Source organism: Taudactylus pleione, unplaced genomic scaffold, assembly GCF_031769625.1.
Source record: "Taudactylus pleione unplaced genomic scaffold, aTauple2 ptg000885l, whole genome shotgun sequence".
NCBI classification, from domain to species: Eukaryota; Metazoa; Chordata; class Amphibia; order Anura; family Myobatrachidae; genus Taudactylus; species Taudactylus pleione.
In genome coordinates this window covers 2044754-2069348 of record NW_028285286.1, presented here as the reverse complement: position 1 = coordinate 2069348, position 24595 = coordinate 2044754, and the positions used below count along the sequence as shown (strand labels likewise).

General features: G+C 45.3%; 1 protein-coding gene across 3 annotated transcripts in view; it reads right to left on the bottom strand.

Moving 5' to 3' along the window:
* Nucleotides 1–24595, bottom strand: part of PHKB (phosphorylase kinase regulatory subunit beta) — a 327566-nt gene that overhangs the window by 198702 nt on the left and 104269 nt on the right. For all 3 annotated transcript variants that reach the window (XM_088458985.1, XM_088458984.1, XM_088458983.1), the window contains 2 exons: nucleotides 22300–22407; nucleotides 16026–16106 (listed from right to left, as the gene is read on the bottom strand). In XM_088458985.1, coding sequence (XP_088315111.1) covers nucleotides 16026–16106; nucleotides 22300–22407 — 189 coding nt within the window. The remainder of the gene's footprint in view (nucleotides 1–16025; nucleotides 16107–22299; nucleotides 22408–24595) is intronic.

Here is a 24595-nt window from a genome sequence, read left to right as displayed (position 1 = left end):
GTAAAATAAGTATTCCCATCAAATTTGGGGTACATGAAAATGGGTGCAAGCATATTTTAAAGTTGCTAAAGTAAAGCATTAAATAGCGCCAAAAAAGCACCTTCAGCAATCACCTGCAATCCAAAATACAGCTTCCCCATACTACCAGATACCCCCAAAACCTATTTCGCTGCTTTTTGATTTTGTACCCCCACTTTGATTTTTTTTCGCCCCAGGCTTCTTTGGGGTGTCTTTAGTGTTTTGTTTTTTTTTCCATTTTTTGGACACAATTAGCGTCAAGGGGGGTGTACAAAGGGTTTAGGGGGGTTGCTCCAATTTTGCACCCCAAAACCACAATTCTGCACTTTTTTTCCGCCGGGAATCCATTGCCGAAACTTTTATGCTGGATACAATGCGCAAACTTTTTGCACCGGCGAAAAGTCGGGGAAATTGAATACGGAGATAAATGAAATCGCGAAAATGACGTCATTGGCGAAAAAGTTTCTCCGAAATGGACTTTTTGCTACAAATTGTATACGGGGCTAAGATGGAGACGAATCCATGTGTTGTAGCCAATTTAGAAAATAATTCTAGTCACATTAAAAATTAACTATGCAGTCGATTGCAAGTTCCTTTAAATTCAGGAAGGTTGGCTGCGGTGACCTTCAAAAAGAAGTCAGATATTATCTCCAATAGATGATTTACGTATACGGTGGTGCTTGAAATCATTTTCCTCAAAATAAAAAAAGAGCACGTCTAATTTTTTTGTCTCATTTGTTTGATTTGGTTCTCTTTATCTACTTTTAGGACTTGTGTGACAGTCTGAGGTAATTTTAGGACTTGTGTGACAGTCTGAGGTAATTTTAGGACTTGTGTGACAGTCTGAGGTACTTTTAGGACTTGTGTGACAGTCTGAGGTACTTTTAGGACTTGTGTGACAGTCTGAGGTAATTTTAGGACTTGTGTGACAGTCTGAGGTACTTTTAGGACTTGTGTGACAGTCTGAGGTACTTTTAGGACTTGTGTGACAATCTGAGGTACTTTTAGGACTTGTGTGACAGTCTGAGGTACTTTTAGTCCTTGTGTGACAGTCTGAGGTACTTTTAGGACTTGTGTGACAGTCTGAGGTACTTTTAGGACTTGTGTGACAGTCTGAGGTACTTTTAGGACTTGTGTGACAGTCTGAGGTAATTTTAGGACTTGTGTGACAGTCTGAGGTACTTTTAGGACTTGTGTGACAATCTGAGGTACTTTTAGGACTTGTGTGACAGTCTGAGGTACTTTTAGGACTTGTGTGACAGTCTGAGGTACTTTTAGTCCTTGTGTGACAGTCTGAGGTACTTTTAGGACTTGTGTGACAATCTGAGGTACTTTTAGGACTTGTGTGACAATCTGAGGTACTTTTAGGACTTGTGTGACAATCTGAGGTACTTTTAGGACTTGTGTGACAATCTGAGGTACTTTTAGGACTTGTGTGACAGTCTGAGGTACTTTTAGGACTTGTGTGACAGTCTGAGGTACTTTTAGGACTTGTGTGACAGTCTGAGGTAATTTTAGGACTTGTGTGACAATCTGAGGTACTTTTAGGACTTGTGTGACAGTCTGAGGTACTTTTAGGACTTGTGTGACAGTCTGAGGTAATTTTAGGACTTGTGTGACAGTCTGAGGTACTTTTAGGACTTGTGTGACAGTCTGAGGTACTTTTAGGACTTGTGTGACAGTCTGAGGTACTTTTAGTCCTTGTGTGACAATCTGAGGTACTTTTAAGACTTGTGTGACAGTCTGAGGTACTTTTAGGACTTGTGTGACAGTCTGAGGTACTTTTAGGACTTGTGTGACAGTCTGAGGTAATTTTAGGACTTGTGTGACAGTCTGAGGTACTTTTAGGACTTGTGTGACAGTCTGAGGTACTTTTAGGACTTGTGTGACAGTCTGAGGTACTTTTAGGACTTGTGTGACAGTCTGAGGTACTTTTAGGACTTGTGTGACAATCTGAGGTACTTTTAGGACTTGTGTGACAATCTGAGGTAATTTTAGGACTTGTGTGACAGTCTGAGGTACTTTTAGGACTTGTGTGAGTCTGAGGTACTTTTAGGACTTGTGTGACAGTCTGAGGTACTTTTAGGACTTGTGTGACAGTCTGAGGTACTTTTAGGACTTGTGTGACAATCTGAGGTACTTTTAGGACTTGTGTGACAATCTGAGGTACTTTTAGGACTTGTGTGACAGTCTGAGGTACTTTTAGGACTTGTGTGACAGTCTGAGGTAATTTTAGGACTTGTGTGACAGTCTGAGGTACTTTTAGGACTTGTGTGACAGTCTGAGGTACTTTTAGGACTTGTGTGACAGTCTGAGGTAATTTTAGGACTTGTGTGACAATCTGAGGTACTTTTAGGACTTGTGTGACAGTCTGAGGTACTTTTAGGACTTGTGTGACAGTCTGAGGTACTTTTAGGACTTGTGTGACAGTCTGAGGTAATTTTAGGACTTGTGTGACAGTCTGAGGTACTTTTAGGACTTGTGTGACAGTCTGAGGTACTTTTAGGACTTGTGTGACAATCTGAGGTACTTTTAGGACTTGTGTGACAATCTGAGGTACTTTTAGGACTTGTGTGACAGTCTGAGGTACTTTTAGGACTTGTGTGACAGTCTGAGGTAATTTTAGGACTTGTGTGACAGTCTGAGGTACTTTTAGGACTTGTGTGACAGTCTGAGGTACTTTTAGGACTTGTGTGACAGTCTGAGGTACTTTTAGGACTTGTGTGACAATCTGAGGTACTTTTAGGACTTGTGTGACAGTCTGAGGTACTTTTAGGACTTGTGTGACAGTCTGAGGTACTTTTAGTCCTTGTGTGACAGTCTGAGGTACTTTTAGGACTTGTGTGACAATCTGAGGTACTTTTAGGACTTGTGTGACAATCTGAGGTACTTTTAGGACTTGTGTGACAGTCTGAGGTACTTTTAGTCCTTGTGTGACAGTCTGAGGTACTTTTAGGACTTGTGTGACAATCTGAGGTACTTTTAGGACTTGTGTGACAGTCTGAGGTACTTTTAGGACTTGTGTGACAGTCTGAGGTACTTTTAGGACTTGTGTGACAGTCTGAGGTACTTTTAGGACTTGTGTGACAGTCTGAGGTACTTTTAGGACTTGTGTGACAATCTGAGGTACTTTTAGGACTTGTGTGACAATCTGAGGTACTTTTAGGACTTGTGTGACAGTCTGAGGTACTTTTAGGACTTGTGTGACAGTCTGAGGTACTTTTAGGACTTGTGTGACAATCTGAGGTACTTTTAGGACTTGTGTGACAATCTGAGGTACTTTTAGGACTTGTGTGACAGTCTGAGGTACTTTTAGGACTTGTGTGACAGTCTGAGGTAATTTTAGGACTTGTGTGACAGTCTGAGGTACTTTTAGGACTTGTGTGACAGTCTGAGGTACTTTTAGGACTTGTGTGACAGTCTGAGGTACTTTTAGTCCTTGTGTGACAATCTGAGGTACTTTTAAGACTTGTGTGACAGTCTGAGGTACTTTTAGGACTTGTGTGACAGTCTGAGGTACTTTTAGGACTTGTGTGACAGTCTGAGGTACTTTTAGGACTTGTGTGACAGTCTGAGGTACTTTTAGGACTTGTGTGACAGTCTGAGGTACTTTTAGGACTTGTGTGACAGTCTGAGGTACTTTTAGGACTTGTGTGACAGTCTGAGGTACTTTTAGGACTTGTGTGACAGTCTGAGGTACTTTTAGGACTTGTGTGACAGTCTGAGGTACTTTTAGGACTTGTGTGACAGTCTGAGGTACTTTTAGGACTTGTGTGACAGTCTGAGGTACTTTTAGGTCAAACTTCAGCAGTAATATAAAAAATTCTGAAGGGTTCATAAACTTTCAAGCACCACTGTATATATGTAAATGCAACTGGTAGCTAAAGCTGGGTACACACTGACAGATACATTGGCCGATCAATTGATCGGCCAATGTATCTGCTGCCAGTCGGGCAGTGTGCACCCGCGTTATGTCGGTGAACGTCGGCATTCACCGACATAGCGCATTGGCTGTGCTGCACAGCCGATGGACAGATATGTCTGCAGACATATTTGTCCATCGGCAGGTGTGTATGGGCGGTCTGCAGACTGCCCGTACACACACAGCGGCAGACGCGAGGAGGGGAGCGGGACACGCCCCTGTCCACCGGGACCTGCAGCAAGACACAGATGATGGCGGTTCAGTGCGTATGAAGGACCATCATCTGCACATATATCTGTATAGTGTGTACTCACCTTAAGGCGACTATTCTCTTATTGGTCCTTTAAACCATATTCTTGCAGATATCGCACAGCTCTATGTGGCCCAGTGACAGGCCGTAAAGGAAAGGAAAAGAGCTCTGGGCATCCTCCTCCCGCTGGAACTTAGTGGTAGCAGCAGAATGGATTTAAACCTGGATAAAACTCACAGACAGTAATGAAGGAAATGTTGGTGGGACAGCCTGCTGCTGCATTCTTTATTATTAATAAGATATCTTTGAGGGGCCAGCGTGAAGCTTTAGAATTAAGATTTAAATACAGAGCTGGGCCATGCGTGCACCTGGATGTCGTGCAGGGACCGACGAGCACAGTAATCAGGTCGCATGGCAGGTCACGCAGGAATTCTGTAAAGGAAAAAAAAAAAAAAAAAAAGTCTAGTTGAGGCCGGCACAGATGCTACTGATTTATGAGACAGGAACAGCTCCCTCTTGGCTCATTGTGTACAGCAAGCTGCTTAGTACACGGCTGGATCCGCGAGCAGCTCAGCAGGCCCATTCACGGACTCCGCATTACGGACGTGATGAATGTGCCGGCGAATGAGACGCAGGAGCCTTTCCGTGCATTAATTCACGTCAGAAAGGAAATTAAGTATTATGGATATTTCCCCCCCCCCCCCCCCACCCCCTCTGGATATCTCTCCCATAATAGCATCATCTTTCAACAGTCTCCAAATCATTTACCTTTACAAATAAACGTAACCTGAACAGAGCCGGGGAAAAAGATAGTCAGATTACATCCAGACTTGGGTGAGGATAGTAAAAATTTGCACGAGGGACTTACGGTTATGACAATATGGGCCATATTCAAGTTGATGGCGAAAAGTCAGAGGTCGGACTTTTTGCCATCATCGCAGGTTTTTCAGGGATAAAGTATCGGGCGTGTGCCCGCTTTATTCCCGTATTCAATTAGGATCCGGTTAAAACGTGAGCTGGCGGAAAGGTAAGTATCGAAAAATCCAGGGAATTTTCGGGAAATGTTCCTGGCACCCCCAAAAGATGTCCAGACATGGGGGATCACTATGGGTACCCCCGGTTTTGCCTGCTGAAGGTAATCAGGGTTTTTACATATCTGCAGCAGGTGCATAAATGCGCCTGTGAAGACGGGGTGAAGAATAGCACTTAGTTTTGTGTTTTTTTTGCAAAAAAATACTACTGCCATCAAATTTGGGGTACATGAAAATTGGGGTGTCCTGAAACTTTTTTTTTTTTTTACACAGATTACTTTTAGGGGACATTAAAAAGGCTGCAGGCTATATATATATATATATTTTTTTTTTTTTATTCTGCACTCCTAAACCCCAATTCTGCACTTTTTTTCGCCATGTATTACATGGTGAAAACGTATCCCCGTTTTTTAACAAAGACTTTTCGCATCGGTGAAAAGTCTTTGAAATTGAATACGGAGATAATTGAAACAGGCGATAAATTATGGCCGATAACCCGTTTTCGCTTCAAATTGAATACGGCCCTTAGATGGAGTGTGTGATCTGCGCAACTATTCTAAGGGGGACACGGTCAGTATCCGGACATTGACTATCCCAGCGCCGGGATCCAGATACTTGTCAGAATCCCGGCGCCAGCATTCTGATCGCCGGCATCCCGATAGTAAGTAGCGGGGTTAGGGGGAGAGTTAAGGGTTAGGCACTAGGGGGAGGGATAGGGTTAGGCACCTGGGGGGGGGGTGGAGGGTTAGGTTTAGGGTGCGGGTAGGGGAAGGGTTGGGTTTAGGCACTGGGGGGAGGGTTAGGTTTAGGCATTGGGGGGAAGGTTAGGTTTAGGCACCGGGGAGGGAGGCTAGGTTTAGGGTGCGGGTAGGGAACGGGTTAGGCACTGGGGGGAGGGTTAGGTTTAGGGTGCGGGTAGGGAAAGGGTTAGGTTTAGGCACTGGGGGGAAGGCTAGGTTTAGGGTGCAGGTAGGGTTAGGTTTAGGCACTGGGGGGGGGATGATTGGTTTAGGCACCAGGGAGGGAAGTTTAGGGGTAGGGACAGGTGGAAGGTTAGGATACCTACAGACAGGTGTCGGTATCCTAACCTATCGGGATGCCGGTGTAGGTATTTTGACCGCCGAAATCCCGAGCGCCGGCATCCCATAACCATCCCATGAGAGATTTACGGTTATGGCGCTTAGATGGACTGTGAGATCTGTGCCACTCCTCTAATGTTCCCTCTCGCTACCACTATGAGATAGAGGGGAGTCCGGGGTCCCTGCACATAGGAATACAACGATACGTAGAGCCAACAAGGCCGGGGGTGGTCTGATGGCCGGAACAAGGCTTCACCATATAAGAACACACAAGGATCATGAAACCAAAGTCCCCCAGGTGGAACATATACCCGTGGCCGAGAGATAAACCTGCAAACTATTTGGAAAATGGAGAAATGAGGATTCAGAGACACGCATTGGTTCCTACAAAAATTAGAGCGCTGTAAACATCACGTGGTAAAATTAAACTTGCAGCACAGTGGCATAGTGGTAAGCATGAGCTCAATTCCCAGTCATTTGCATATTTGTGTGGAGTTTGTATGTTCTCCATGTGCCTGCGTGGATTTTCTATGGGGGCTCCAGTTTCCTGGTGAGTTAATTGGCTGCTGACAACATTTTTTTTTTTTTTATACAGATTATTACTAATGACAACAGCAAGAACTATCTACAATCTAAACCCCCGGACTGAGCCGTCCATCCCTGGAAGGGGAACATGGCAATCAGAGCCAGCAAGGCTAGGATACGTTTGCTATTTATGTTCAGGGTTTCGCTTATATTGCAATTATTACAAGGTTCACAAGTTAAAATTGAATTCCTAGAGGTGTGCAGCCCGGGGATTATCCTGGTGGGGAATAAACCTTACATTCTATATTTCTATACTGTCTACGGAGAGTGATCCAGGTTTTCCTAGGTAATGCAATCACACAGATGTATGAGAGCTAGGTTCATGTCTGTATTGGTATGTTACATGCCTGTGCTGGGCCACAGAGACCACAAACCCAAGTCCCATTATCCGACTAGCAGTACATCTGATTACATGTCCAGAAGGGTCTTCAGAGGTGGGCACTGCATTGGAGGGTAACCAATCTAACACTGTCCAATGGGTTTCTCCATTATAACTTAGAATGGGAGGTACAGTAGTTGAAATACAAGTGTGCGGGATACCGGCGCTCAGTATGCCGGTGCCGGAATCCTGACACCAGTGAGTGTCCAGGCGCTGGCATCTGGACGGTAAGAAGTAGGGTTAGGGGCAGGGTTAGGCACTAGGTGGAGGGTTAGGCACTAGCTGAGGAAGTCAGGTTTAGGGTGCGGGGAGGGAGGGTTAGGCACTAGGTGGAGGGTTAAGCACTAGCGGAGGAAGTCAGGTTTAGGGTGCGGGGAGGGAGGGTTAGGCACTAGGTGGAGGGTTAAGCACTAGCTGAGGAAGTCAGGTTTAGGGTGTGAGGAGAGAGGGTTAGGCACTAGCGGAGGAAGTCAGGGTTAGAGTGTGGGGAGAGGGTTAGGCACTAGGTGGAGGGTTAGGCACTAGTGGAGGAAGTCAGGTTTAGGGTGCGGGGAGGGAGGGTTAGGCACTAGGTGGAGGGTTAGGCACTAGCTGAGGAAGTCAGGTTTAGGATGCGGGGAGGGAGGGTTAGGCACTAGGTGGAGGGTTAGGCACTAGTGGAGGAAGTCAGGTTTAGGGTGCGGGGAGGGAAGGTTAGAGGTAGGGTTAGGATACTTACCCAACATGTGTCGGTATCCCAACCCTGTTGGGATGCCGGTGTCGGTATTCTATCCGCCAGGATCCCGAGCGCCGGCATCCTGTACCCAACCACTTAGAACGAGACTGTTAAATGTGAAAGTACAAAGTCCACTTTCGATTTCAAGTTATCTATATAACCCTTAGTCACATGCTTGCGAGTCCGGACTCTTTACAAGGTATGACCACATGGTTATTGCCAGGAAAACTGTACCCATTGAAGATGAAAAGTTATTCTTTTTATACCAGATAGAAGTGATGACAGACGGCTTTAGCAACAGTGACGCAAATATGGGCGTCTTCAGTGTAGGGTGAACATCTTGGAATCAGAGGCAATGACAAAAGAGGAACGTAATGTAATAGCCTGAGGGATGGAGGAAGCAGTGTGACAGGCTGAGGGAGGGAGGTAGCAGTGTGATAGGCTGAGGGATGGAGGAAGTAGTGTTATAGGCTGAGGGATGGAGGAAGCAGTGTGACAGGCTGAGGGATGGAGGAAGTAGTGTGATAGCCTGAGGGATGGAGGAAGCAGTGTGACAGACTGAGGGATGGAGGAAGCAGTGTGACAGGCTGAGGGATGGAGGAAGCAGTGTGACAGGCTGAGGGATGGAGGAAGCAGTGTGACAGGCTGAGGGATGGAGGAAGCAGTGTGACAGGCTGAGGGATGGAGGAAGCAGTGTGACAGGCTGAGGGATGGAGGAAGTAGTGTGATAGGCTGGGGATGGAGGAAGTAGTGTGATAGGCTGAGGGATGGAGGAAGTAGTGTGATAGGCTGAGGGAGGAAGTACTGTAATAGCCTGAGGGATGGAGGAAGCAGTGTGATAGGCTGAGGGATGGAGGAAGTAGTGTGATAGGCTGAGGGATGGAGGAAGTAGTGTGATAGGCTGAGGGATGGAGGAAGTAGTGTGACAGGCTGAGGGATGGAGGAAGTAGTGTGACAGGCTGAGGGATGGAGGAAGCAGTGTGACAGGCTGAGGGATGGAGGAAGTAGTGTGACAGGCTGAGGGATGGAGGAAGCAGTGTGATAGGCTGAGGGATGGAGGAAGTAGCGTGATAGGCTGAGGGATGGAGGAAGTAGTGTGATAGGCTGAGGGATGGAGGAAGTAGTGTGCCAGGCTGAGGGATGAAGGAAGCAGTGTGACAGGCTGAGGGATGGAGGAAGTACTGTAAGAGCCTGAGGGATGGAGGAAGTACTGTAAGAGCCTGAGGGATGGAGGAAGTAGTGTGACAGACTGAGGGATGGAGGAAGTAGTGTGACAGGCTGAGGGAGGGAGGAAGTACTGTAAGAGCCTGAGGGAGGGAGGTAGCAGTGTGATAGGCTGAGGGATGAAGGAAGTAGTGTGATAGGCTGAGGGATGGAGGAAGTAGTGTGATAGGCTGAGGGATGGAGGAAGCAGTGTGATAGGCTGAGGGATGGAGGAAGTAGTGTGATAGGCTGAGGGATGGAGGAAGTAGTGTGATAGGCTGAGGGATGGAGGAAGTACTGTAATAGTCTTAGGGATGGAGGAAGTATTGAAATAATCATGAGGGTTTGAGTAAGTACTGTAATAGGCTGGGGAGGGAGGAAGTAGTTTAACAGTCTGAAGGTTGGAAGGAAAGTAACAGGCTGGTGGAAGGAGGAAGTACTGTAACAGCCTGAAAGATGTGAATTAGGCTTGGGGAGAAAGGGAGAATTGCAATAGGCTGGGGAGGGAGTTCATTAATAGGCTGAGGGACAGAGAGCGGAAGTTCTCTAACAGGCCGAGGGCCAGAGAGAGGAAGTTCTCTAACAGGCCGAGGGCCAGAGAGAGGAAGTTCTCTAACAGGCCGAGGGCCAGAGAGAGGAAGTTCTCTAACAGGCCGAGGGCCAGAGAGAGGAAGTTCTCTAACAGGCCGAGGGCCAGAGAGAGGAAGTTCTCTATCAGGCCGAGGGCCAGAGAGAGGAAGTTCTCTAACAGGCCGAGGGCCAGGGAGAGGAAGTTCTCTAACAGGCCGAGGGCCAGGGAGAGGAAGTTCTCTAACAGGCCGAGGGCCAGGGAGAGGAAGTTCTCTAACAGGCCGAGGGCCAGGGAGAGGAAGTTCTCTAACAGGCCGAGGGACAGGGAGAGGAAGTTCTCTAACAGGCCGAGAGACAGAGAGAGGAAGTTCTCTAATAGGCCGAGAGACAGAGAGAGAAAGTTCTCTAATAGGCTGAGGGAGATAGAGAGGAAGTTCTCTAATAGGCTGAGGGAGAGAGAGAGGAAGTTCTCTAATAGGCTGAGGGAGAGAGAGAGGAAGTTCTCTAATAGGCTGAGGGAGAGAGAGAGGAAGTTCTCTAATAGGCTGAGGGAGAGAGAGAGGAAGTTCTCTAATAGGCTGAGGGAGAGAGAGAGGAAGTTCTCTAATAGGCCGAGAGACAGAGAAAGTTCTCTAATAGGCCGAGAGACAGAGAGAGGAAGTTCTCTAATAGGCTGAGGGAGAGAGAGAGGAAGTTCTCTAATAGGCTGAGTGACAGAGAGAGGAAGTTCTCTAACATGCGAAGGACCAGGGAGAGGAAGTTCTCTAACAGGCCGAGGGCCAGTGAGGGGAAGTTCTCTAACAGGCCGAGGGCCAGGGAGATGAAGTTCTCTAATAGGCTGAGGGAGAGAGAGAGGAAGTTCTCTAATAGGCTGAGGGACAGCGAGAGGAAGTTCTCTAATAGGTTGAGGGACAGAGAGAGGAAGTTCTCTAATAGCCTGGAGAATTTTGTTGCCGAAGAGTAAAAAATATAAAAACTGTGGCCAAATGAGTGACACTGTAAAAACCATGAAAGGAGAAAAAAAAAATGATTGGGACATAAGAGCAGGAAAATAAAAGTTTTGTGTCCAAAAAAACCCCCCAAACACCCATCTACAGTACACTGGTGGAGTCTGGTCTGTAAAGGGTAATGGGAATAAAAAAAACCACGGGGGGGGGGGGGGGTAAGTACAGAAACGTATGAGCTGAGCGCGCAGGCTGAAGTGGGCACTAAGTACAGTAAAATACTGGGGGAGGTGAAACAAGTTGAGAACATAAATATCGAGTCGAGGTAGGAGTGAGGGTGATTACATTATTACACTGACAAACAGCACAAACACGGACAGAGAATTGTACAGCCCAGCTTAGAGCACAGCGACGTATCCCCCACCCGCCTCCTTCACGCCTGGCGCCGCAGGCAATTACTGGCATATGCCTAATCTACAAGCATTAGGAAGACTATGATGTTTTTCTCCAATATCAGTAGCTTTCTCTTCACTTTAAAAAAATTAATTATCCCTTTATATTCCCCCTTATTCTCTATCACCATGGAGACGCATTACAATGCCTGTGCTGCAGCAAACTTAAAACTTAGTTTGAAACAAACACTTTAGTCTCTATGTTAGAGCGAATGCTGACACAGATTACACTGCTCTCAAAGCAGCCAGGAATAGCCTGCATGTAAAATTGATATTACAAGACAATGCTCCCTGCCGTCACCTGGGACGGACGTGTTTTGTACCGTAATCGCCCGTGGAAAACAACCTGGAGATAAATTAGTAAAAATGTCCATTGCGAGGACGAGAAAAAAAAAAAAAAAAAAAGATACAAATTGAATCATTTAGAGTATAGAAACATAAAAAGGTAATGAGACCGGGAACCATCTCGCACGTGCATAAAAACGTGTACTTAGTAAATATGCGCAATAATGTAAACAGGATGCAACGGGGGAACAATCCCACATTTTATACTTTGCAAAGTGGAATACAGGTTTTTAAAAGATGTTTAAGTAAAACTAGGGTTTGGGGATTACCGTCCCAGAATTTCTTTTTATTTTTTACATTATGGCATTAAAAATGCGCATTGAACCATCCAGACAAACCTTAACAATCCACATTTTGGATAAATCTCCATTTATTATTCACGGAAAAAAAAGGGCCACTGATAAGTGGATCATTGTATGAACTATTAACTGCAACCGTTCGTATGGGCCGAACACCCACCCAGAAAAATGCAGCCAATTAACGCACTAGGGGGTCTATTTACTAAGCAGTGTTAGGCGACAGAGTGAAAAGTGATAAGGTACCAGCCAATCAGCTCCTAACTGCCATCTCACAGGCTGTGTTTGAAAAATGACAGTTGGGAGCTGATTGGCTGGCACCTTATCACTTTTCACTCTGTCTCCTAACACTGCTTAGTAACTAGACCCCAAGTTCACTTAATACTAGTGACACCGCGCAGTGCCTCATGCCTCGGTGATATCATTATTTCCTAGTGAATGTATAGGCTCAGGAGTGGTTTTACTGTCGGATATGAAATCATTCCATGACACTACAGAGCCCATGAAAAATTGTCTGTTCGGCAGAAAAGTGGTTATGTACTATCTCTCACTGTGCACAATGCTAAGTCTGTATCAAAGGCAGGTGCCATGGTTACTGCAGACGTCGATGTGCGAAAGGTGCTGTACATAGAATAAAAGCCTTTGTAAACAACAATAAGGACAAAGGGATATTTGGTAGGCACTGCGATACACAATAAAAGACTGTTCTTCTTCCCAATCAATAACCATTTATAAATGCACGGGTTTGTTGTAGGACTAAACATTTTCCCACTAGTTCAGCAATCATCTTTTATACCTGCATATATATATATATCATATTTTTTGTAAACGCACTTTACTGCAGTGTTACTTGCAAATGCAGACATCACCTGCGGCGCACTACATCAGATGGAGGGCGCTGCAAGCTTTACGTGGCACGAGAAAATGAATGTTACAATGCGTTCCGTATTCTATACTTGCCGGCAATAACACCTCATACTGAGAATTGCACCCATTTAGTATAAGAGAAGTAGTACTGCTCAGATGTTCATGTATTTAGAGTACAGATACACAGCACCATGGCCAGTATGCATAAGGGATGTCACTCGGTAGTATTATCGAAACACAGAGAGTAAGAACAGATACCTAGAATTATATCCAGCATGCAGAACAGGAGAGTCATATGGAGAAGTTATCTATACACAAAGAATAAGAACAGTTACTGAGAATTACACCCAGGATACAGAATAGAAGTCGTACTCTGCAGTTATCTATGCAGAAAGAATAAGAACAGTTACTGAGAATTACAACCAGCATACAGAACAGAAGTCGTACTCTGCAGTTATCTATTCAGAAAGAATTACACCCAGCAGAAGTCGTACTCTGCAATTATCTATAGACAAAGAATAATGACAGATACTGAGAATTACACCCAGCAAACAGAACAGAAGATATATTCTGCAGTTATCTATACACAAAGAATAAGAACAGTTACTGAGAATTACACCCAGCAAACAGAACAGAAGTTATATTCTGCAGTTATCTATACACAAAGAATAAGAACAGTTACTGAGAATTACACCCAGCATACAGAACAGAAGTCGTACTCTGCAGTTATCTATACACAAAGAATAAGAACAGTTACTGAGAATTACACCCAGCATACAGAACAGAAGTCGTACTCTGCAGTTATCTATACACAAAGAATAAGAACAGATACTGAGAATTACACCCAGCAAACAGAACAGAAGATATATTCTGCAGTTATCTATACACAAAGAATAAGAACAGTTACTGAGAATTACACCCAGCATACAGAATAGAAGTCGTACTCTGCAGTTATCTATACACAAAGAATAAGAACAGTTACTGATAATTACACCAAGCATACAGAACAGAAGTCGTACTCTGCAGTTATCTATACACAAAGAATAAGAACAGTTACTGAGAATTACACCCAGCAAACAGAACAGAAGTTATATTCTGCAGTTATCTATACACAAAGAATAAGAACAGTTACTGAGAATTACACCCAGCATACAGAACAGAAGTCGTACTCTGCAGTTATCTATACACAAAGAATAAGAACAGTTACTGAGAATTACACCCAGCATACAGAACAGAAGTCGTACTCTGCAGTTATCTATGCACAAAGAATATAAGGATACTGAGAATTACACCAAGCATACAGAAAAGGAGTACTCTGCAGTTATCTATGAACAAAGAATAAGAACAGTTACTGAGAATTACACCCAGCATACAGAACAGAAGTCGTACTCTGCAGTTATCTATACACAAAGAATAAGAACAGTTACTGAGAATTACACCCAGCATACAGAACAGAAGTTATACTCTGCAGTTATCTATGCACAAAGAATAAGAGGATACTGAGACCTACACCCAGCATACAGAACAGAAGTCATATTCTGCAATTATCTATGCACAAAGAATATGAACACAGAACAGGAGAAGTCACACTGTGCGGTTCTCTATACAGAAAGAATAAGACCAGATACTGAGCATTACATCTAGTATACAGAACAGGAGAAGTCACACTGTGCGGTTCTCTATACATAAAGAAAAAGACCAGATACTGAGCATTACATCTAGTATACAGAACAGGAGAAGTCACACTGTGCGGTTCTCTATACACAAAGAATAAGACCAGATACTGAGCATTACATCTAGTATACAGAACAGGAGAAGTCGCACTGTGCGGGTCTCTATACACAAAGGAAAAAGACCAGATACTGAGCATTACATCTAGTATACAGAACAGGAGAAGTCACACTGTGCGGTTCTCTATACACAAAGAATAAGACCAGATACTGAGCATTACATCTAGTACACAGAACAGGAGAAGTCACACTGTGCCGTTCTCTATACATAAAGAATAAGACCAGATACTGAGCATTACATCTAGTATACAGAACAGGAGAAGTCACACTGTGCGGTTCTCTATACACAAAGAATAAGACCAGATACTGAGCATTACATCTAGTATACAGAACAGGAGAAGTCACACTGTGCGGTTCTCTATACATAAAGAATAAGACCAGATACTGAGCATTACATCTAGTATACAGAACAGGAGAAGTCACACTGTGCGGGTCTCTATACACAAAGAATAAGACCAGATACTGAGCATTACATCTAGTATACAGAACAGGAGAAGTCACACTGTGCGGTTCTCTATACATAAAGAATAAGACCAGATACTGAGCATTACATCTAGTATACAGAACAGGAGAAGTCACACTGTGCGGTTCTCTATACACAAAGAATAAGACCAGATACTGAGCATTACATCTAGTATACAGAACAGGAGAAGTCACACTGTGCCGTTCTCTATACATAAAGAATAAGACCAGATACTGAGAACATGATCTAGTATATAGAACAGGAGAAGTCACACTGTGCAGTTAAATATATAAAAAGCATAAAAAAGATACAGAGAATTACAGGATACATACGTTACGTCGCATTTAAAATGTTGACCTACAGTATGCCGACAGGTACTGTATACTGACAGAGTAATGTCAACACCTAACTAACATTAATGTCCACGTTTTCACTATGTTAATATATCATATGTTGACAATTTTCCATGTCGAAAACAGTATGAGGACATTTACCAACAACATTTTATCAGGGACTGACACTTAGGAGACAATCTACTGGTTTAAAGGATGTTTGTTTTAATACTTATCCATGCAGTAACACCCACAGCATCATTAATGTTGATCATTGTATATCTTCTCCTTGTTAGATACTCTCTAGATGTGTGTACCTAACAGTTCACTGTAGGTAATGTTAGATACACAGCTAGAAAATGTATCTAATAGACAATAAAAGAGAGGTAGTGGGTTCATTTGGGATAATTTATATATTGGCATCAAAACAAAAGTAGACCTTTAATTTTCTCCATCACGGAAAGGAGGCTTCAGACCGACGTGTTAGTACAAGTCCGTTCTTTTCTGACTATCCTGAATATTTAATTCCCATTTTCTGACCGTTATTCAAGACCCTGCTAGGATTGTAAATGATGATAATTACTGCAAACAAAGCCTTTGCCTCTGAATGATAGAAACCTCCCCTGTTCCCTCTGCGAGTTACACATCAGCACCCGTATACGCAAGTAGCCTGATGCCTAGTGAGCGTATGCGTGAAATATAATTAAGCTGCAAAGGCGATACAGGAAAGGATTAATGAAAAATATATTGATCAAAGATAATGAAATTGGAAGCAGCCAGTTACCTCGTCTGTATTGTAAATAATCTGTAGTCCGGAGGAGGTCATTTCCACCAAATACAAGAGGAAGAGGGACACGGCATTTATCTGAAATAAAAAAGAAAGGTTACCGGTAATTAATGGCCGCGCATTGTCTGCTGACCTTATAACAGCTCCTGATATGGTGGCGCGCGGCTGCACGTCGCACGGGCCTCCATCGGAATTCTTGGAAATATTTCAAACACAAAAGTATAATACTTAAAGGGCAAACACCCTCTATGTAGTAGTACGGGGTTTTTTTTGTTTCCCTTATGGAGATGTGTTCTTTCACACTGTAGCTTCAGTCGTGCCAAGTAGCCCCTGACGGCGAGCCAGGTTCCGACAAAACTACATTGCTAGCTTACACTGATCATTGTGATGTAGCCCCCGATGGCGAGCCAGGTTCCGACAAAACTACATTGCTAGCTTACACTAATCATTGTGATGTAGCCCCCGATGGCGAGCCAGGTTCCGACAAAACTACATTGCTAGCTTACACTGATCATTGTGATGTAGCCCCTGATGGCGAGCCAGGTTCCGACAAAACTACCTTGCTAGCTTACTTACACTGATCATTGTGATGTAGCCCCCGATGACGAGCCAGGTTCCAACAAAACTACCTTGCTAGCTTACACTGAGCATCGTGATGTAGCCCCCGATGGCGAGCCAGGTTCCGACAAAACTACATTGCTATCTTACACTAATCATTGTGATGTAGCCCCCAATGGCGAGCCAGGTTCCGACAAAAGGAAGCTCACTACTGACATCACGAGTGATGTCAGTGTGGCCGCCCACAAACGGCAGGCGCTCCGTCAGGAACGCCTCCATTTGTCCAGCCACCCCCCCCCCCCCACCGCCTACAAAACGGGGCGAGCTGTCTATCAACATCGACAGCTGCCCCGTTTGTAGCGAGCCCCGGAGCGAGTGAATTTCTCACTCGCTCCGCAGGTTGCGTGCGGCGCGTGTGCAATGCCCCACCATCGACCCGCTTGCGAGCGGCTCTGAATGAGGGCCCATGTTCGGAGCAAGCTATTGTTGTCCTTTACAAATCATATTAGACAAAGGGCCATATCCTATTAGCTGTGATAAGCCGTTTTTCGGCAAAAAAAAGTCTCATCATGCAAAAAAATACTTATCGTGCTATCCTATTGGCGGCGGTTTTCACATGTGCAAATTCTACATAGCCGAAAGTGGCAAAAACGTTTTCACCATCTCTGAGAAGGTGAAAAAGTTGTGCAAAACCCCTATTTTAAGGTAAAAATGTCAGGACTTGAACCACTGGGACGCCCTCCTAATACCACTTTCAGACAGAAAATAGCAAAAAACCTGAATTTTATCCGGCATTTGCGTATTGCGTATTTGCCATTTCTTGCCTGTACCCCCCTTCAGACAGATGAGCAAATTGCCGGGTTAAACTCTTCAACGGTAATTTGACGATTTACACGGGTATTTCTTCTGTCTCAACCAGAGTCTAAATTCCCGTGTCTCCGACCCTGGTAAAGTCCTGGGTTGAAGTCCCGGCTTGACCCTTTCAGACAGAAGAAATACCCGTGTAAATCGGTAAATTACCGGGTTGAAGAGTTTAACCCGGTAATTTGTTTTTCTGTCTGAAAGGGGTATAAATGACAAATTAGGAAAAAATTATTTTTTAATTCGCTTATTTTGGCCAATAATTATGTCATTTTTGGGGTGAAAAATTAAAAAGTGTTGGAATATGGGTTTTAAGAACTGGTATAGGTAATTTGGGGGGTTGCATGGACGGGACAGGTGTTTTTAGGATTGCAGGTACAAGTGACAGGTGTATTTTTAACATTTTTTAAAAGTGCCCTATAATAACATCAAAAATATAATTACACCCATTTTTATGCACCTTTAACTTAACTACAGCATTTATTTTGGCCACAAAAAATGCATAGAACAGCCATGTGACACAATTTAAGAACCCTAAACCCTTTGATAATGGCCACTAATACACATTTATAATGTTACTCAAGGTTAGTTTGACTTTAATAGTGGTACAGGCAGAATAATCTTATTTTCTCCAGTACTTTTCACTGCGAACAGTGGGGGTCATTCAGCCCCGTTCGCGAGCAAAAAACGCTCGCAAACGGGTCGATGTTGCCCCACTGCGCATGCGCACGATGGAGGGAGCTCCATCGTGCGCATGCGCGAGACCCGGATAGCGACGGGCTCTCCGTCGCTCCGGGTCTCGCACCAAAGGGGGCTTGCTGTCGATGTTAATTGACAGCACGCCCCCTTTGGTGGGCGTGCCGGGGGGCGTGACTGCCAGACTGAGGCGTTCCCATGGGAACGCCTACCGTCTGAGTCCGGCCCCACTGACATCAGTAATGATGTCAGTGGGAGTGATTTTGGCTCTGATAGAGCCAAAATCACTCCTGGGCTTGCGGAAGCGAGACCTTACCGCAGGGTCTCGTCGCAAGCCTTATGGTCGCGATGGTCTTTGACCATCGCGGCCATCTTTTTGGCCGCTCACATAAGCTGTGGGAGGCCGCTCCAAATTTAGCTGGGACGGTCCTGATTCAGACCCGCTCGCAGCCGCTGGCCGCTTGCTGGGATTGTGGGCTTTTTTGTTTTGTTCTCCGGCCACTTGCAAAGCTGTGGGAGACCACCCACAGCTTGTGCGAGCGGCGTGGAGACCATCGCGATAATCGTGACCATCAGCCTTGCGACGAGAGCCTACGGTAGGGTCTAGGCTGCCGCAAGGCCGAGTGGACTTCCTGCTCTAATAGAGCAGGAAGTCCACTACTGACATCAGCAGTGATGTCAGTAAGACCTCCCAACAAACGCCAGACGTTCCTAAGGGAACATCTGCGTTTGTCCAGCCACCCCCCCCGTACCCGCCCACAAAACGGGGCAAGCTGTCACTCACGGGCGACAGCCGCCCTGTCTTGTTGCGAGCCCCGTAGCGACTGAACTTCAGTCGCTCAGCGGGGCTCGCGCACGCCGGATGCGGCACATGCGCAGTGCATAAACATCGGCCCGCTTGTGAGCGCACAGCACTTGCGAGCGGCTCTGAATCAGGGCCAGTGTGCAAACTTCAGACCTGCGAAAAATGTATAGTTTTTGCAGCTAATAGGATCCCGGCCTAAAAGTGACTGTCTAGGAGGCATACAGGGGGGCAATACATGGTGATATAAAAAAAAAACATGCAGATTACCTGATATTATCAAACTAACCAGATACCGCCGCCTTGCATGTGAGCCAAATACCACTGACGCCCCTTAAATATATATACAAAATCATCTGGATTCTGAATGGCCGAGCTATCAAATCTAGACGGTCAGTGACTTTCATCTTGTGATATGGTCATTCGACCGACAACGAAAAACCAGATCTGACCAATTTGGCAATCCAGCCGCGTGGCTAAACTAACCATATCTGGTCACTCAATGTCCTATTTCTCTTTTAATGCTTTGTAAAATGCACCCAGCAATATGCGGGGAGAGTACTTCTACATACAAGTCTGTCTTGCTTCTAAAATGAACATTTAACTTTTGCCTGGAAACAAGGATTAGATCTGCGGGCAATTACTTTAAAAGCCCTAATTCAAACTGCCTCATGTTTATCTAAATTACAGCATTATCGTCAAAGAGAATTTCTGTAACAATTTGAATAATGGCTTAAACAATGGTCTCTGTATCTGTAACACTGACAACCCACGGTCACCGCTGATAATGGAAGCATTGCCTGCAGCGCAAACTAATACGCTTGATTGTTTCTGCGGTCAGAAATCCTGCTCTGGATTTGGTAATAAGTATTTGTGTGTTGTTAACGCGTTTATGTAGGCGGACTAACAAGTCCATCCATACTGTTAGCAAATATAATGTATAAAGAACAGACATTAAATGTCCTGAGCTCCAGCTTCAGGTGGTTGGGTCGTGATTTGTGGAAGTATCAGCAGAACTGCACATGGCTGTTCAGCTGCAGAAGCTCTGCATCATATCCAAAGGCAACGCAAATCAAATCTACCCAAATGACAAAGATTGTGGTGAAAAAAACAGATCGGTGAGACAGAAAGACAACATATCTATAGGACACATTAATCAGATCCAGCTCTAGCTTGGGGTAGTCTGAAATTCATTGTACAAAAGGATGCACAGAGCAGCTCTGTGCCATATCCAATTGCAAGAATAATAAACAGCACATTCTAGATGAAATCAGTAGATGTCAGGACAGATAATGAAATGTATGGAATAAATGCTGCAGGGAGATATGTGCAAACCTGGTACACTAATGTTGTATGATTTTGGAAAACTTCTTTTAGCAGGAACAGCAGATAAGGGGCCTGATTCAGACCCACACGCGAGCGGCTGTCCGCTCGCAAATGGGTCGATGTTATGCACTGAGCATGCGCACGACGGAGGGAGCTCCGTCGTGCGCATGCGCCAGACGCGACGAGCGAAGGAAAGTCCTTCGCTCGTTGTGTCCGATCAAAGGGGGCGTGCTGTCAATGTTGATTGACAGCACGCCCTCTTTGGTGGGCGTGCCTCCCTGACGGGGGCGTTCCCACGGGAACGCCTCCCGTCAGAAGCCGGCCCACTGACATCACTAGTGATGTCAGTGGGAGTGATTTTGGCTCTGATAGAGCCAAAATCACTCCGGAGCTTGCGGTTGAAAACCTCAACCGCAGGCTCCGGCTCGCAATTTCGATGGTCGCGATGGTCGAGACCATCGCGGCCATCACAAAGCACGCTCGTATAGCCTGTGGGTGGTGACCCACAGCTATACGAGCGTCCAGGAGGACGCTCCATGAAAATGGAGCCCGGCCCTCATTCAGAGCGTGCGCTCTGCTCAGAGCGTACGGCTCTGAATGAGGGCCCAGGTCAATTAAAGACCTCATCACTGTAACGATGACACTTCCCCTGTGTGTTATTTAATATCACTACATAGCAATAATAAATAATGTACCTCATATGCCTAGCTGCAATATACGGCGAGTGAGCTGCCAGATCCCATGCGACTGCGCCGAGCATCTTTTTCACCTAAAAATGTGTCTTAGGGCCGTATTCAGTTAGGCTGCCCATTTTCACTTATCCCCATATTCAATTTCAAAGACTTTTTCGCAGGTGCAAAAAGTGTTTGTAAAAAAAACGGGATAAGTTTTCGCCACTGTTTAGGTGGCGAAAAAAAGTGCAGAATTGGGGTTTTGGGGTGCAGAATAAAAAAAAAGTAGCCTGCAGCCTTTGGAATGTCCCCTCAATGTAATCTGTGTTAAATTTTTCTTAAAAACAATTACTTAGGACACCCCAAAAAAGGTACTTTCATTCTGGGGGCAAAAAAAATTAATATTGGGGGACAAACTTCTAAACTAGCGAAATTGACTCCGGGGGGGTCCCCAAGTATGCGGCAGGTGTTTTCTAGAATGCGGCTGGTAGCTGCAGGTAGATTTTTGAAGAATTTTTTAAAATTACTTTAGGGACTTAAAAATATGCTTGCACCCATTTTCATCTACCCCAAATTTGATGGGACTAGCTTTTTTTTCCCAAAAAATAAAGCTAAGTACTATTCTTCACCACTTCTTCACAGGCGCATTTATGCATCTGCCGCGGCAATTTAAAAAACCCCAATTGCCTTCAGCAAGCCAAATCAGGTGTACCCATAGTGATCCCCCATGTCAGACCATCTTTTGGGGGATGACAGGCTGATTTCCCCTAAAGTGACAGGATCTTACAATACTTAGCTTTCCGCCGGGTGCCGTTTTTGCCGGATCCTAATTGAATACGGGGATAAGCGGGCACGCGCACGATACTTTATCCCTGCAAAAAACGGCGATGATGGCGAAAAAGCCGATCTCGGACTTTTCGCCTCAAACTTGAATATAGCCCTTAGTCGCAAATGAAAGCGACTAACCGCTTTACGAGACTGCACTGATTCATTTGCTATAGTCTGTAAACAATGCACAACTTGGCGCGGATATAAGCTGCGTCCGCTGCATGGTAACACTTCCGATACAGATTCACACTCACTCGCACACAGATATACAAGTGTCACATATCAAATTAGTCAGCGCAGTCTCGTGAAGCGGTTTGTCGTATTTGTTTGTGACTAAAGCGCATTTTGGGCCAAAAAAAGCCGCAAACAAAACCGAACAGCGGAACCAGAGTCAGACGAGACCTGGCGTGCCAAGAAGGGCTGTTTGGCGCACCTGCAGCCTTAGTGTACGAGGACACATCTGTACAGTGACAGTCATGGTGACACACGGGACACAGGCAGGAGAGAACACGTGACAGCGGCATGTTACCTGGATGTGGCCGTATTCTTTGTATGACAGGATCTCGTCCCCGGTGTCCATGTGGAAAATAGAATGCAGACATTTCTGCGGGCTGGGGTCCTGCTTAAACTGTTCAACCTGGAATAGAAATGGTCACGTGTCTTATTAATCAAATCGCACAATTCAAACTATGAATGATATATAAAAAAAAAAAAAAATTCTAGAAAAAAAAACCCCGTTATGTTTACAAACTCCTGATCCGAGTACTGAGATGTCATACAGAAAACTCATATTATCACTGAAAGGGGGCTTTACTCCTGTAAAATACACAATTATGCATACAAAAGAAATTTTGTAGCACACTGGCCATACCTAATAATATACAATGACACGACAAAACTGACTCTTCCCCCGCGAACTGCGGCGATCTGTGCGCACTATAGGCCACTAGTTCAAAGAACAAAACAATTATGCTCATCTACTTATATTTTCCCTTATATGGTCAAATTATCAAGCATTAATAAGCATGCAAACTGTGGCGTAACTACTGTGGACGCCAGGGGTGCGGCTGCTATGGTGCCCGAGCTGCCTCTCTGGCCCACCCCCTGAACCAAGTCACGCACGGAAGGTAAGCCGGTCCAGTCAGGGCCGCCGAGGGGGGCCTGGGTATCAGTGGTGTTGATTTGGTGTCCGGCCAGCAAACCGATTACAGCAGGGGCACTGACTGGCATGGAGAGACAGCGCTGCCGGTAACGAGGCAATTAGAGCTCGCAGACCGGTAATCAGTAGTGGCGGCTCCTGATTGGCTGCTGGTCCCAGTTGCGAGCCAATCGGAGCTTGCGACTGGCACCAGATCCGAATTGTGCAGGTGCTGTCTGTCCATGTCTGCCACTGCGCCAGCTGTAATAAGCCGACGGCCCGGCACCAAATCCACACCTGCTGGTGCACACAGGGAGAGGCTGCTGGAGAAACACTGGGAGATGTACAAGGGGTATTACTGTGTAGCATAAAGGGCATTACTGTGCGGCATAATGTGTATATGGGGGTACTACTGAGTGGCATAACATAAATGGGCTCTGTATGGGGGCAAATGTATGCGTTTCTTTTTACCTCTGGGGGGAGGGGTCTTTTAAGATCTTGCTATGTGGCCCACAAAGTTCTAGTTACGCCCTTGCATACAAACTCAGAGGGCTGACTAATATATATGGTCATTTAAAAAAAGACTAATAGGCGGTACATGCTAGACGATATGTCGTACGATCTGGCCGGATCGTACGACATGTCGGCAACATCTTCTAGTGTGTACAGTCAATGTCACTGATGATGCGCGCTCCCGCGCATCGGCAACGACATTGGCTGTCAGACCTGCATGTAGGTCTGATGGGCGACATAGTCAGCGAGGGCCATGCTGCCGTTGAAAGGATACCTTTGTAGCTTTCATACAGGTTTTTGGCAGACTGTCAATTGCCACTGGAGCCCGGAAACCTGTGTCCCCATTTTTAGGGATTGTGTAACAGTGTGTGGCCCTGACGAAGTTCAAATCTAGGCAAAAACCTAATCCTGGGTCAAACTACACCACCCTCCCAAATTTGGTGGAGCTAGGTCTAAAACGCTGGCCCTGCATAAAGGACAAAAAGACAGACAGACACGCTTTCTCACTAATTATATAGATTACTCGTGAAAGATGATTTTACCAGATATCTTACCTTGAGTTAATTTAAAAGTTCTGCATATTATTCTCTGAACTGTCAATGTAACAATAAGGTCTGGGCCGGCATAATCGTATCACATCATACACTGCAGTTATATGACAAACTGGGGTTTATACAGACACAGGTCCTGATTCAGAGATGGACGCTCTGAAAGAGCGCTCACTCTGAATCTGGGCGTTTGCTTGTTTTTTTATGTGCGACCTCCTGACCGCTCGCAGCTATAGCAAGCGGCCAGGATGATGGTCGCGATGGTCTCTTGCGACAAGACCCTTGTGGTAGGGTCTCGTGGCCGCAAGCCCCAGAGAGATTCTGGCTCTAACAGAGCGCGGAAGCTCTCCCACTGACATCACTGGTGATGTTATCAGCCACGTTAGGCTATGAGTGGCTCATTGAACAAGGTTTAATGGTTGTACAGTGAGCACTATAAATGTAATATCAAAGTTAAACAAACCTAAGAGCTGTCCTGGCTGACTGCGAGTTGTATTATAATGACTAGGGAGGGAAGAGAACCTAAGAGCTCAGACTTCTCTCTTTTCAAATTCACTTGGCAGGTAAAGGTCAGCTGAAATGTTCAGCTCACAACTAGGTGGGTTAAGGTGCCCACACACTAGGCG